Source organism: Pinus tabuliformis, chromosome 7, assembly GCF_031772625.1.
Source record: "Pinus tabuliformis cultivar Carrire ecotype Pingquan chromosome 7, CPIR1, whole genome shotgun sequence".
Lineage (NCBI taxonomy): Eukaryota > Viridiplantae > Streptophyta > Pinopsida > Pinales > Pinaceae > Pinus > Pinus tabuliformis.
The window spans coordinates 13518337-13534772 of NC_142293.1; the positions used below are offsets into that span (position 1 = coordinate 13518337).

The 16436-nt window shown below is 43.7% G+C and overlaps 1 protein-coding gene across 1 annotated transcript; it reads right to left on the minus strand.

Annotated features, from left to right (window-relative positions):
• Positions 1 to 14849: 14849 nt before the first annotated feature.
• LOC149244894 (protein EDS1B-like) lies at positions 14850 to 15659 on the minus strand. Its single transcript, XM_089436476.1, has one exon. The coding sequence runs from the start codon at positions 15657 to 15659 to the stop codon at positions 14850 to 14852; it is 810 nt and encodes a 269-aa protein (XP_089292602.1).
• Between the last annotated feature and the right edge of the window lie 777 nt (positions 15660 to 16436).

Genomic DNA, 16436 nt, shown 5'->3' on the forward strand with positions numbered 1-16436 from the left:
AATAAAACACTGTTTTTTAAATTTTTGGACCGGGTCTGGAAGGAGGGGTTGCCCTAGGCCATAAGTGCAGCATCACAAACCATAAGAGTGAGATTTGGAGCTATAACAGATGCCCCCTAATGTATGAGGTCAGAAGGGGAACATGATGGCCGAAATACATTAAGTAAGTACAAGGAAAGGAACTCTGCCGAAAAACCGAGGAGGACTTCACCAGAATTCAGCCTGCCAAGCCACCGAAAGGAGATCAGAAAGAAACACTGTCTGAGGCGGGCATACCCATGCTCAGGAAAAGTAAAGCACGTCCGCATATCAAGTACAAGCGGATCCACTAAGTATACAAGTATAAATGACTGTAAAAATACATAATGGATCATCTGATCATAATGAGTAAGTACATGTCTGAATATCACATATAAAACTGTCAATGATGCTGAAAGATGCAACGGATCACTGAAATCAAAGACTGATCCCATAAGGTACCAACTGAACATGATGGAATAGGATGGTACTACACTGCAAACTCAGGTGCCAGCATATAGAATGTCGCCATGACTGACTGCAACATATAAGGTGGAATGGTATCAACTAGCAGTAACAGGAGCAACTGTCAAGTGAACCAATGAATGCTGATACAACCTGAGGTCTTCACCGACCGCCGTGGTACATTTCTACACCATGGGAATAAATGATCTGAAGTCGACCATGTGAGAAATCGTTTGATTACCGGTCATTGATGTATACCGTTAACAAACGCGAGACTACCCACCGATAATGATAATGAGCGTCAAGGTACCCAGTACAATCTAACAAGTGTGAATAGATGAGCTGAAGTCGAACACCTGTAAGAATCTATCAATCAGGAGACAATGATGGTTTCCCACTGTCGATAGCGAGGAATCTGCCACTAATGACTGCAAACCCCAAGGTACTGCCAAATGGACTCTAGATCTTTGCCCCAGAGCAATGAGTCGGAGTCGATAGGGAAAGATCCGCTAGAAGGAAGGCATTAAGGCATCCTCCATCAATCTAGCGCGAGTGTAACCCGTAGGCCAATAATGTGGAAGGAATCGGACGAAAAAGATGTAGTAACCCAACCGAAAGTACGTTTCCGGCGTACACAAGATGTGGCTAGCGCACGGCAGAAACCCTCTGAACCAACCAATAATGAAAGCTGACACAGAGGCGAGGTATCCACCAATAGGGTCAAATGGAAACCAAGGTACTGCACGAATCCCAATGTGTGATAATGTATGCTGATGTCGAACACAAGGGAAACCACTCAGTCAAAGACCCATGATACTGATCGATGCTGAGCACAAGGTGACCTATCAATAATGAAAATAGGGCCAGGGTGCGGTCTCTAGGTCTGCCCTCAGAGCAATGTGTCGTCGTCGATAAGGACAAGACCCGCCAGCAAGAAGTCAATGGGGACCTTCTCAAACCGGCACGAGTGAAGGACCAATATAACTGATGTGATGATAGACATGACACTGACAACCAGGGATGGCCGACTGAAAAATGAGTCAAGAGACACCGCAGAAAGGCCGACTCAGGCTAACTTCCCTTGAACAAAAGCACGACTCAATGTGACTACGTGGCAGCATATAATGAATCTGTATAAGTTCGTCATGCAGGAGGCACGAACGAACCCTCCATATGATTGGAAGAGATAACCAATCGGGGGAGAACTGACTCGATAACAAGGTTATGGCTTACCTAAGTCAAACTAAATCCCACCCATGCGGAGGAGACTTTGTTTTGAGTGCTTTGTTCAAGGGCGACACGACTGACTCTAGCTGCCAACAATAAATGGAAATAATGTCCCTGTTCCCGCTCTTTTTGGAATATTTAATTTTTTTGTCTTTTTCTAATAAGCCGGAAAAAGAATAAAAGAATGCTATGGTACAGTGGAAAGAACGAGTGTCGGTGAAACAGATGCTCTAGTTCCTGGGAAAGGAACGTTCCTATGCTCAATGCAGGGAGGTGAAAAACTGGTCAGTGACACTCAGAGGTATGTCCCTTCCACGGATCTGGGTATGTCAAGCTGCAGAGGTCAAGGGTATGCAAGGTTGATTTTTTGCAGACGTCATGGTCAAAAGTGGGCTTAAACACGAGTCCAAGTGAAGCCGGTTATAGGCCAAAAGGTGCAAATGGTCAACATGCAATGCAGAAGTACAACTCAACACACATAGGAGCCTCTAGGGTATAAGGCCAGAACGAAGCGAAGAAGCAAGGAAGAATGAGTCTTCAACGCATAAGTCATGGCGGGACTACAGAGGACTCCCGAGCCTACTCAAAACGAAGCAGCATGGGCAACAAATGTCAGTGAGGTGCTAACTAGGATGCCCATGTAAAAGGATGGCTCTACCATCATGTCATGATTTAAAGAATCGGCGAGTGAAAATGGCTTGCGAACCATAACATGATGGGGTCGACCCTACGGCAGATGTATCGATCAAATGGAGGCTAGTATGCATAATGCAACGGAAAAATGGTGTCCCTAACCTATATGCCAGTGAGAACACGATACCTGCCATGACGGGTCAGCAGTCATGGAACCGTCTCGAACCGTCGAAAAAATGTCCAAAATGTCCTGAAAAACAACTCAATCTCGACATTCCAAGCTCCCAAGTTAAAAGTGACATGAAACCAAACAAAATAAAATTTTGAAAAAATTTTGCATTTTCAAAACTTATAAAAAGAAATTTTGGACTTACCATTTTCACCGTTTGACTTGGAGAGCAAATTGTGGAGCAAAAGGAGCAAACTTTCCCCGTGACTTATTCAACCGTTCAAACTTGCCGAAAACTTCCAGGTAAGCACTAAACTTGTCTTGCAATCAATTGTGATAGTTTTTAGGAAGTTTAATTAATGTTTCACCGTTAGATTTTTGCAAAAAATTGCTCTGCGGCGTACACGCGGGTTGGATGTATATAAATCGCGTATACGACGGCCCTACACGCGACTGTGTATAGGGTAAACCGCGTGTGTGCAGCGAAAAATTTTTATATAAAAAACTAATGAAATTGATTTTTTCTTCCAGGATGACTCTCACATGGCGTGAAAGAGAGCACTCAGCTGTAGATAATGAAGTTATGGAGAATGATGAGGCATTGGATGCCTTACGGGGATGCGGATTGTTAAAATTCTTTAAGTTGCCGAATATGAAAGCAAATGTGCGTCTGCTCGAGAGACTTATTGATTACTGGGATGTCGAGGAAGAAGCTTTTATGATTGATCAAATGCCACTCAGGATAGAAGTGGAAGATATATATTTCATCACGGGCCTTTCCCGAAGGGGAGAGGTAGTCCACTCCCGGGGCAGGACCCGGAATAGTCTCAGCGTAGACGACTATGTACAACTTTACTGCCCAGGTCATCGGAAGGTCGGGAGTCAGATCTCGATCCCACACGTGGCGAGTTTGTCACTGCGGATAATCCTGTTCACCATAGCTCGAGTGAACGGGTCATCTTCGCTACATCAGGCATCACGAGTAAACATGAGCGTAGCAGTGGACTGTCTCACCACGGTGTTTGACTGGTGCACTCCCCTACTTGCCAACATGAAGGAGCAGCTTGCTTCTATCAGGAAGGGACAGACCAAGAACTTTGGGTATGGGACCATTTTATGCACATTTTTCTTCGAGAAGGTTCCTGCACTCCGCCCCAGGGTAGCAGTTCCCATCAGTAGTCCACATGATCCACGTATGGGCCGGTGGGCTGACTTGATGAAACGTCTGGGGGGTGGGGAAGTGCCCAGGAATGCATTCGACGACGACTTTTTTGCTTGGTGGGAGCAACAGATCATCGCCATAGACGACTACCCCTATGCTGGACTGGATTTCCGAGGAGATCCTGACCTAGTACTGCCACCAGATGCAGCATGGGGCGAGATCGGTAAGATTTTTTGATTTTTTATGATTTTATGATTTTTAGGATTTTTCAAGCGTAATGATGAACTTTGAAAAATATATTTTTTTGATGAGATTCAAATGACTGATATGATGATCATGTTTCAGACATTGGGCCTGTGCGACCAGATGGATTCCCACGGCACGGACGGCGTGGCCGAGGAGCCGAAGAGGCGGCTGCGGATGCGGAAAGGACCCTCGCCAACGTGCAGCGACACTTGGCGAGATTGAGCTATCAAGTACCGATGGCCGAGATAGAGGACCTTCCTCCAGATATGCAGCGTCATGTGGTTGGGATGCCACGTGACTGGGTTCGCGTTTTTCGGCGCGTGGCCAATGCTATAGTTAGTTATTTAGCTGCTCATCCAGAGCCGAGGCATTAGATATGCCTGACATGATTATGGGCATTTGAGTCCCAATTTTGTATATTTTTGGACACACATATGTACACTCGAGACGCTTTGTGATATATATATATATACAGTTTGACTTTTTGATGCATGATTTTATGATGATGAATGATTGATATGCCAGTCTAATGCTTGATTAGCGATAGAATCAGCTAACCAATTTTGAGATCTTGGAATGTGCAAATAATTAATGTAAATAAATGATCTTTGCAACAACCTCACCCTTAAATATTGGCGATATAATGATGGATCTCTAACCCGATAAATGTTATTTAACTGAGACACTATCAATTGAGAATCAAGATACACTACCAACGAGTCGATCCCGTAAGAGATTGCCTCGGATAATAAATTGATAACAGCTGTATACTCGGCCATATTGTTTGAAGCAGGACCGATACACACGCCTCTCGATGTCATCAACTGACCAGTTGGGTAATAAAGTACCCAAGCTGCGGAAGCAAGATTCCGAGTGTGCCGACTAGCACCATCGGCGAATCCAAAATAAACCAAATCATCCATCAACACCTGCCAAAGCAGACCAAAAGTGCTGATATCAGAAAAACGCTCGATAAGATATGTACAAATATACATAAAATACAAAGAAGCCATTGCCTGGTAAAACTAAGCAAAATACTTCCTGAGGTAGAGCCCGTCAGGGGGCTCCGCCAACTGACACCTAGGGATGTTTATAGGTACGACGATCGAACCAATCAATATACTCTCTTCGGCAAATAAATGTGTCGGAGCCAAAGGGACCGTACAAACATCACTAGTCGAACTGGAGGACCGAGATTCTACTTCATGCACAGGGGAATAAAAGTATAACCGACGATGTAAATCTTCCAAAGGTCGATCTACGGCCGTCATTGCTTCGAATATCGCTTCATCCGATGGAAAAACAATATCCGAGCAATCCGATGCAGAGGTGGAATCAGGGGTCCGAAAATGAGCCACATCACCATCTATTTCTTTCCCCGAGGAAATAGTAGAATGGTTATCTACAGAGTTATCGATAGATTCATATCTAGGTTCTGCTGCAGACATAAGAGATTCTATTTCACCCACCTTGTCGTCACCTGATGTGGTCACAGATGAAGCTAAGGTTCCAGGATTCGAAGAATAAAGAGTTTGGACAAACTCTCTCCGTAAAGGATCCCTGGAGGATGAAATTGTATCTATACCAGCTGTAGGAGGGGGAAGGTTAAACGTACCCATCAATGAAGAATACATCCCGACTCCTAGACTCTCAATAGGCGGACGGGGGTTACCCACTAAAGGAATGGTAGAGTCAGAGTTTGCTTGAGGATCAGCTGGACAATAGTCCAATTGGTCAACCTTAACGATTTTCCCCTCATAAGGAAAGCAAATGACACGAAATAGAGTCGAAACAACGGCTTCCATCTCGTATACCCAGTTCCTTCCTAATAGGAGATTATAATCTAGGTTAGCGTCTATGACTTCTACTTCAATATTAACGACCTTTCCTCCAACACATATAGGAAAAGCCGGGATAATCCCGTACGGTCTATGAGAGTGACCATCAAATGCTGTCAATAGGGTGGGTGAAGGAACAACCGTCGGTGATCCAATGGCCTTCCAACATGACATAGACATGACACACGTGGAAGCTCCCTCATCTACAACCGTCCGGAAAATATTCGTTTTCTGGTAGGTAGACTTTATCTGGAAAGCCATGTGATGAGGAAGTCTCTTTTTGACATTACTCATATCAAAAGAGAGAGCTAAGGAATTACTTGGATCTACTGCCCCCATTTCCAATAGCAAGGCACTTCGTTGAGTAGGACATGTCTGGAGAACCTCTAACGCGGACATAGCACATGGACTCTGAGCCAGATCCTCGACAATGGAGTAATTCTGGGCTGCCCTAATATTAGGGTTGATAGTCGCGCGTTTAGCTGAACCTTTCGGCACCCGAGGTATAGTCTCAACAGAAGGTCGCTCAATATGAAGTGGGTTGTTAGTTTCGGGAACTGATTTACCCTTAGAATTTTCACCTTCACCATAATCGCGTGACCGTGTGGCCACATTAGCGTGAGCACCCATCATGAAAACATTTGATGACTTATCCCCTTCCTGGTTGCCCCCTGAGGAGGTCCCAGGATTCGAATTCGCGCCAGCAAGAAGTTGCTGCCCTTGGGGAAACGGGTTAGTCAACACAGCTTGCGAACTAGAAGTCCCTTGCTGTGCTAACAAGCGCTGAGCGTCTTCGATTTTAGGGCAAAGATGAGTTAGATGGTCTCCACTGCATAACTTGCAAGGAAACTTGACTTTCTTTCTCGACTCATTTCCACCACCACCAGCGTTGTTGCCAGATTTATTTGCATCGGGCTTCCCATCCGAGTTCTTCTTTTTACCACGTCCTTTCTTTTTCCCATCGGAATTTTGATTTCCTTTGGGGTTATTGGATTGGACGGCGTTAATGGAAGAATTTTGGGAAGCAGGAGGATTAGACATTGTGACTTGGTTGTTAGGAGCAGTTTGTAATGACAACTGCTGCAATTGATTCAACAAGTTCACAGTAGTTGAGTCTACAGACCCCACGATACCATCCCCATGCGGACCTGGCTTTGGCTTAGCTAAATCAACCTTAGATCCAGGAGCATCTGGCAAGTACTTTTGGAGGATCCCAGACTGAGAGTAGATCAGTTCTAACTGCTGGGCCCTGAAAATGGCTTGCTCCTCAGAATAGACCCCAGACATGGAGACATCCTTGGAGATCTCAGGTTGCAAAGACTTCAAAAACCACTCTAGACGGTACTCCGGAGGGATTTCGGCTTTAATGAGCCTTTTTCTCCGTCTCCATTCCTGTATGTGATCAGAAATGTGGGTTGCCTTATCCTGACGAAAGGTAGCCAGAAGTTCAGTTCCGGCATCATAGCGGACAGGCAACTGAAAGTGATTCAAGAAGATATTAGCTAAGTCTGCGAACGATGTAAAGCTGCCCCCTGGCAACTCTATGTACCATTTAGCCGCATTACCAGTCAAGGTGCGCTGAAAAAGTCTCAACCTAACCGAATCTTCGATGAGGGAGTTAGATGAGCACCACAAATGGAATGTGGTTACATGATCGCCCGGATCTTCACCACTCTTCCCTTCGAATTTTGGGATGTCCGAAGGGAGTTTGGTTGGGACCGGAGGCCAGGCTGGATTGTATCTGATAGGGTCATTCGTTAGCTTAGTGAGATCTGGCAAGTTTAACGTTGCCAGAAATGGAAGCCTAGGAGGACCTAGGGGATTCCACCCAGACTGGGCAGAACTCCCCAAGTTCTGAAAAGATTGTCCTGGGATTTGAGAGGCACCAGGCTGCCCCAAGTGACCAGTAGAACCAGCTGAACCAAAGGGCAAGCCTTGTGGTCCAGCAAAATTCGGAGTTTGACCAACTCCTGCCGTATAAGCTCCATAGCTTGCAAAGTTTCCTCCTATAGAATTGTAAGGAGTCGATAACCCCTGATATGGGTTCCAAGCCGAAGCGAGGGGAGGAATACTTTGAAACATGCTAACCGTGGAATACGGCCTACTTCCTTGTTGACCGATGAATGGATTCGCAGTTCCTGCGTTACTAGCCCCAGGGTTATTCCAACCTTGGAAAGGATTGCTGCTTTGTCCTATTGAAGAAAAAGGCATGGATCCTACCGTTGGGTTGGAATGTGGAATATGACCACTTCCAAAAGGAAAACCCTGAAATGAAGCCGATCCGCCCATCATGGACGTAGCGGCATTGAACGGAACTGACGGAATACCCTGTGATTGGGTGCCAAAAAGGAAGGAACCAGTACTAAAAGCATTGGTTTGGGCATTTCCACTCGTGGACGGAATGGAGGTAGACCCAACCAAAGATGTGCTAGCAAACGATCCGAACAAGGAAGCGGAGGGGATGGAAATGGTTCCTCCCCCTTGCACCGATGTTGGGGTTTGCATAGTCGCAGCACTTGTGGAAGCCATGCTTCCAGTAGTGATCATAAATGGTAAGCGCGTAGCGTAACCTGGACTCGCTGGTCTATATAATGGAGGCCCAACGTATTGCAATACGTCTGGGTAACTAGATGGTAGTGGAGAATTTGGAATCACTAATGATTCTGAAAGTTCTTCTACCTCTACGTTATCCTCCACTTGAAAGCGAACTTGAGAAAAGACTGGAGCGTCCCTCTCTTGTTCAAAAGTACCAGGCCTTGCTTGGCCGCTAATATCCCCGAGAGGAGGATCAATCCCCGATGCGTCAGCCGGCGTGGGACGGACCCCACCGGTAGTATTCCCTCTGCGCCTTCTAGGAGAAGGCTCTAAACTAGGTGGCGAGAGACCACGAAGTCTTCGAGACCGTCTAGGAGACCGGTCAGCCACTTTGAATTTTTTGTTATGATCTTATCTAAAGACTCAAAAAATTAAAAGCTAGGCCAACTAGGAGCACAGAGCACACACTAAAAAGTTCCTAAAGATACAGCCAGTCAAACAACTTTCAAGTATTTCCGCTCCGGGTGATTGAGACCGGACACCAAAATACGAGAAAGTGAATCAAAGGGCCTTCCGAGGATAGTCTGGGATGATGAGGGCCCAGTCCTATCAGCGAAGGTATCAGAGGAAGTTACGCTGACCTCCTAACAACAGTCTGCGCCGGTGCAAGCCCCCAAGCTTCGCAAGGGTGCCCTCCGGAAGTACTGTCGAGAGTGATACAACGTCGACCTCAGGTGCCACGGGATTCCCCTCCGCAGCCACCTATGCAGATCCCTAGGAGAGGCAACTATGGGTACCAACTCGTCGCAGAAGCCAGGCGGAACAGTCGTGAGGTAAGTTCGGACAAGTAGGAGAGGGGGTATCTCTCTTCCCTATCTTCACAGACCCTCGTGCTTAACTCCCAGATCCGGAGTCTTCCTGGTCTCCCTAACGCTATTGGATTTACTCTCTTTAATCAGACTCTTATGTTTGACGTTTTGTGTGGCCTTGGAGAGTTAACTCTCCACTCGCCTAATCCAAGGCCCTAAAATCCTAAACTTGTTGGTGTAATAACTAAAACAAAAAGTTCTAGTGGATTTTAATTAAGCGCTTGATTTTATTAGGCTGTTCTTTAAGTCAAAGGTAATGGAGGTGAAACTTGTGGTGTTTTATGGACGCAAAAGAAATTAATAAAACCTAGCTACATGCACATGCACTTTTGTTTTCGATGAATAGCAATTTCTATGAGGTTCAGAAGGCACTTGTAATATAAACAAAAATTTTCCTTTTTCTTTTCAGACTCCACACTCACAAAAACTAACAAAACTAAATATGCCTAAAAAGAGATGCAAATCTTTCCCTAATGCAAGAACTAAATGTGGATGCACAATTCAAAGACTACTCTAAAAACAAAGAAGGAAAGTTGCTGCTTTACCAAATTTTGTCTTGCCACTGAAATGCTTAGATAGAAGATGATTTGTTACTAATCATTTCGTCCAAACAATAAAAACAAGTTTTAAGATAAAAAACAAAGCACTTTCACTTCGCAAAAAAAAAGGAAATCAGATGAGAAGCAAGTTTAAGAAAGCGAAACTCAAAAATTTTCAAAAGATTTTCTTTCAATCAAACCAAAAAGTCTTTTTCAAAGGAAAAACTCTCAAAAATACTGACACCAATGATTGATAAACAAACAACCAAACACTTTTGTGAATTGACACCAATGAAATGATGAGAACTCAACAAAAATAAAATGTGTTCGAAGTCGCTTTTGACAATCAAAAGCAGCAATGAAAGTCCAAGAAATCAAAAGACAAGTTTCAAGGAAATGGTAACAAACAACTTTCCCGAAACGAAGGAGCAAATGGTCATAAAAATGATTTCGTTAAGCAAACACAAATGTCATGAAAACAAGATGGACACAAAGATTTTAAGACAATCTTCCCACTCTGCCGAAACAGAGCAATCAAGATTCTTAAACAGAAACCTTGTGTGTCAAAAATCAATGACGCTTGCAATCAACGAAAAACAAGACTAGCACTCCTAGAGAGAGTTCGAAACAAGATGCCCCCTGTTAAACAGAGAACTGTCACTGGGAATTGACTGCTTTAAACTGACCCAAACCACCAGATAGACATTCAGCCAAAAGAAAAATTATAAATCTTGAAAATTATGTGATATACGCGCCTGCAATTATTTGCAGAATGCGTGTACACGCGACTGTAACTAAGGAAACCTGCGTATACGCGGGTTTACTTAGTGCAACTTGCGTATATACGCTTCTGTAATCCAGAAAAAGTGCGTATATGAAGTGTTTCAAGAAAAATAAAAAACACAAACTGAAAAACTGGAACAGCTTGGAGTTCAAGAAAATATCAAACAGTCAGAACCAACAAACAGAGGGACTGAGCCTAGATTGGCTTGAGGACTACCCAAACTAGGAACAACAAGAATGTTGTCCCCAGCGGAGTCGCCAGTTCTGGTTGAAGGGAAAGTACCCCTAGAGTCCTTTGGGCTGAGACTCTACCAGACTGAAAATTGCTTATACAAAGAAACACACACACACAGCCATCTTTTTTACTTTTAAGCAAATCCTAATGTTTTAGGGTACATACCTAAGGTCCTACGTCCGAGAAGACCGTTAGGGTGCAAACCCTTCTTGGAGTTCCCTTCTTCTTTCTCTGACCTGCAAGACAAACAAATCAAAGAACTCAACAGTACATGTATAGAAGTTTATGTATAAATCATCTTTATGCTATAAAGTTAGTTATAAATAATCTTTAAGTAACTACTTTCATAAGAATTCAACACAAGAATCTCATAAGCATAAAGAAAGATTATTCGGGAACAAAGACGTGTTTCTTTATATATAAAGGCAAATAAAGTACATATATCGGAAAGATATCACCTGAACACCTTCAGCAGGCTCCAAGCAAGCTTCCTCCCGGATTCGTTCCAGCCTCCAGCCTCCAGCAAGAGCTCCTTCCAAGTCCTACTCAATGATGATGTCAAGGATGAATGATCACCAATACACATGGAAACAAGGGTCTCCTATGCAAAATGGGGGAAGTGCAGGATGCACCAAGGACTTCAGACCTGGTCTAAGGGAAAAATCTCAGCATAATAATCTTGCTCTCCTTTCTCTCTCCCTTGGCCTTCCCTTTGACGTCTTTTTATACCCTCTCCAAAGTAGTTTTTTAGTTAGGAGTTGGTTGGGAACAGTTGGGCCACGGGCACTAACAGGTGATCCAGCAGGTAAACCCGCGATCACCGCCCGAAAAAGAGGAAATTATATTTTTTTAAGTGTTTTAATAGATACACGCGGGTTGGGTATGACAGACCCGCGTGTACACGCGTTTAACACAGGGCAAAGTCGCGTACAGGGAATAAAACACTGTTTTTTAAATTTTTGGACCAGGTCTGGAAGGAGGGGTTGCCCTAGGCCATAAGTGCAGCATCACAAACCATAAGAGTGAGATTTGGAGCTATAACAGAATGTTGAACTCATCCATATTGAAAGGGAATCTAGGAGGAAACACCAACTCTTCCTTCCTAGATTTAATTCCAAGAGTCAAAACCAGCCTCCTTCTCTCGCTTTCGGCATATTTTGCTATGCAACTCAACCTACAAGATATTGGCCAAAGTAATGACCACGATATTAAGTAATATTTTTGTAGCAATAATCTTGGAGAATCAAGGTGGTTTTATGAAATACATATTTTTTTGGACAATGTGATTCTTTTTCAAGAGGCTTTCCACTCCAAAAACCAAAGCGATGAGCTAGGTATGGTGATTAAACTTGAAACAGAAAATGCTTTTGATAGAGTTCGTCATTCCTTTTTGTAATATGTGATGGAAAAATTGGGGTTTTGTCGGGATTTCATCAATTCGATCAAAGCTTGTATTGGAAATCCATGGATTTTCCATTGATTAATGGACGACCTTGTAATTTATTTTCTACCTCAAGGGGTTTAAGGCAAGTCCGCCCCCTCTTTCCCATTTTATACATTCTCGTGACAGAGATTCTTAGCAGGAATTTGGAGCAAGACAGGGTTGACGGTAGACTAAAAGGTCTAAGTATAGCAAGGAATATGAAGGAAGTTGGTGGGCCCCAGTATTGTATCAATAATGCTACAACTCCTGGAACTCCCTTCTTTAATTTTATCAACCCGGTAGTTCGTAACAAACTTGGAAGCGACGGTGCTGTATGCACAAGTACTAGCTCTTGCCGCAGCTGTCACTTGGTCAGTTGGCACAAGTCCGCTAGGGGCTCAAGCCAACTTCTATGAGCTCTTAGAAGAAGCTTTTTAACTGATGGACGAAAGCTAACTCAAAGGAAGCTAATCTACTTGCGGAAAGAAACTGAAAGCCAAAAAGAAACACAAACCCTAGCAAACCCTAATTCTACCAACTAGTCCTATTGATGCAAGAATGAGAATGCAAACTACGAGAAGAGATGCCATTACTTCTAGGAAGGTAAAATGCATGTGTCTAAGTTATCACTATCTGAAGAAAACATCTTTTTGTATTTTTGTTTCAGTTATTAGAATTATCATGCATGTGCTTTTAACTAGTTTTCCACTATGCAGAGGTGGATCAAGGAGGAGAAATGCATGGAAGAGGTTAGGAAGGTACAGAGAGGGTCTAAGGGATCCCTATCATCCTTTCAGAGAGTTTCACAAAGTCAGGATACCATGCAACCTTGTTTATGAACTTCTACAGGAAGTCTGCAGGGGTTTCTACAGGATGTTCAGGATTTCTACAGGATGTTCTGTAATTCTTCTACAAGATGATTCGTGATTGGGTTTTTGACTGATAGGTGAGTGGGAGAGAATGCATGAATGGGTAGGGAGGTAGGGTAGGGGCCTGGAATGACCCAATGACTGAGGGATGAGGTGATGAGAGGGTGTGGAAGTCTAGCTTGCATCAAAGAAGGTTTAGGCAATGGAAAGGCAAGAAGGTAGGGTTACGTGGCAAAAGAGCAGATGGGAGATGAGGAAACAGACTTGGTGATGGAGGAGCCGATCTGGACGAGGCTTAGATGAACGAGGAGGTGATGAAGGTGCCCTGCATAGTGTTTACCTGATCAAACCAACTACGTCTTGCATACAATCAAAATATTAGATGATCTATCTAACAGTTTAATGAGATCAGTGAACAGCAACCTTATTCATGACAAGAATCACGTACAGCATGTGAACAAAACATTATCAAAGAGATATAAATGCATGACTAACTCCTACCAATCCATCCTAAACATAAAAAGCTACTTTAACCAACAAACACAACCAAAATAACAAAGCAAGATCTAAAGAGCAGATTTTATTTTAAGAACGCAGCAAACACACATAAAGATAAACAAGGGAGGTACTGGGCGCTTGAGATGGGCCCAACCCCAAGAGCTACAGCCTCCCAAGAGAGATTTAGAGCTGGTGCAAAGCTGGATTCATCTTTATTAATCAAGAATGAAGAGTTACATCAAAACTGTCCACAAGGAGAGCTTGAGAATGAGCTGAAAGCAAAGCTAATCTATTGCCTACAAATCGAATTACAAAATGACTACAACAGGGCTATGAAATTACTAACTACTAGCTACTATCTACTGGCTAACTAGCTAACATCCACTGGCTAACAAAATGACTAACTGGCTAACCAAAATGAGGCCCTAAGCCTTCTTATTTATACAATTTGAGGACCCAACAGTCCTCCTAAAATTTAGGGACTTGGCTGCCCAAGACTTGTAGTTAACAGCAGTCCTACTTGACTTGCTTGGTTGCCCTTGTGCTCATTGATTTGGTGGCCTTTGAACTCTGAGCTGATGGTGGAGAATTCGAGGTAAGGGCCCATAAATGAGGGGGACACCTTCCTACAAATCCTCTAGCTTGTTCTCCCACGAATTTGGCTGCCAAGTGCTCATTAAGACCTTCAATTTTGTCTCCAAGTGGACCAAAAAGGCTACACAAAGCACCCATTAGACTTGTTGGCATAATGACTAACCAAATTCACTCTATTAACATAAAAATAATCAAAAACATGCAATAAACCAATGAGAATGGTGGATTAAGTCAACTTAGGAGGTTGAATGAGCCCAACTAATTGTCCATTTTTGGGGCTCATCATCACCCCCCTACTGAAAGTGTTGCTCATCCTCTGAGCAACCAATCTCTCTCCTCGTCTTTGATGGCCCTGGTGGCTTCTTTGGCTAACATCTCGGCTGATTTCTCCTTTGGCTTCCCTCTTTTCAAACTTCCTGTAGAAACAGTTCTCTGTCTTCCTGTAGAAACAGTCTGCTAACAGTTCTCTGTCTTCCTGTAGAAACAGTCGGCACTGTCTTAGCCTGCTTGGCTGAGGGTGCTTTTCCTTTCAGCTTGGCTGTGGCAGCCTTCATCTTCTCCTCCTTTCTGCTCTTCTTCCCCACTGCCTGCTGCTTGCAACTCTGAGCTAGTGTGATTTGATTAAGTAATATTTGAATGAGTGAGGATTTAATGAGGAGGATCTATCTCCTATAATCTCTCCTCCTTGTCTCATTCAAGTTTCTGCTCTTAATTAGCCAAAATTGCCTTGATTTTCTCCCAAAAACTCAATGACGAGGCTCATCAATATGCTGATAGGCCTGATGGATATACTGAGAAACAAATTGGTGGTAGGGTAGAGGCTGGTACTTGAGGCCTTGGACTATGATATGTTCGCCATGCAACTGAACCTTCTTCCATCTCTCTTTATACCATTCAAGCTCTGCCATGCTACTTTGTTTTATGCTTAATTCAATAGCTAGCTTATCAACATTTGTGTTATACCCTTTTTCAGTTTCGCCAGCCTTTCGTAGGGCCAACTGTGCATGATCATTTTGAGCTCCAACGTCAATAGCTTCAAGCTGCCATAAAATACCCATCTCGTAAGGAGATTCTGAATTGGAATTCTCTATTGATCGTATCCCTCTTATGGAGTTTTGCAAAACCTCCTCCAAAACAGAATCATACCTTATGTGCTCTGGAAGACAGGCTTGTACAATCTCATCAAAAGAAGTTTGTTGGCTTCGCATAGTCAAACTAAGCATTTCCAAAACCGTCTGAGCGTTTTGAATACAAGCTACACCATTGCCTGAGCAAAGCATGTAAGTGCCAAAAGGTCTGTATGGGCTGCTTGGAGAAACAAAGATCCATTTCAGAAGAGTCCTACAAGCATCTTGAATTAAAGAATCAGGCACATTTGTGCCCTGCCAATAAGGAAAAATGGTAGTCAAGGAGTTAGCAATGGACTCAATCAGTGCAAGGAGCATCCGAGGAACAATATCATGCTTGGAAACCACGTGACAAAAGTTTCCTCCCCAGTTCTCATGGCCAACTGCTTCAACAAGCCTTCCATGTCCGACCAGAGGGCAACCAAACATGATACAAAAGGGAGAGCTTTGCCTTAGCCTTTTCCCAGAACCCATAATGTGGCCAAGGTTATAACTGCCCCTCCTATGGAGTGACCCACAAATATGATGGGCTTGAGTTCCTTTTGTTTGAAGTCCATGTAAATCTGCAACTTTGCTTGGAAATCTGTTTTCTCGATTATATGGAGAAACAACATAAGAGCTCCTGGATGAATGAAGGCTGGTTCACCATCATCACCCTTGAGGCATTCAGAGGAGACCTTTTGAACAGTTGTTATATTGTCCTCTCCACGTTTACTCTGGTTGACAATGAAATCTTCTACTCTTTGAAGTGAAAGCGACACATACGAAATCTTCATGCTCATTCACAGTAAAGCCCTCTGAATTGCTTGCATGAAGAGACTCTTCCCAAACCTTGGGCAGTAGTCCATATGAGACAAGAAAAGTTGCAATCTCCTAACCACTAGTGAACTCTGGAGTTTTCGTTTCTGACTCCATGGCCTGCTATTGCTACTGGATGTATTCCACAATGGTGTCGGATCTCAGAGCTTTCTTCAAGCTCCAAACTGGATGAAGAACCTTAGGCTTCTCTGCTCTGGAAGACTCTGCTGCACTTTCCTGTAGAAGACCCCACCCGTTTCCTGTAGAATGTGATTCTGCCTTTGAGTGAGCCCGATGCACGAGTGAAATTCGAGAACAGGTAGGAAACTCAGCGAAGGACGATAGGTTAAGCAGATTGTGGAAGCAGAGGATGTATACTTCAGTTTAACATGATGCAAGTGCAAGTTG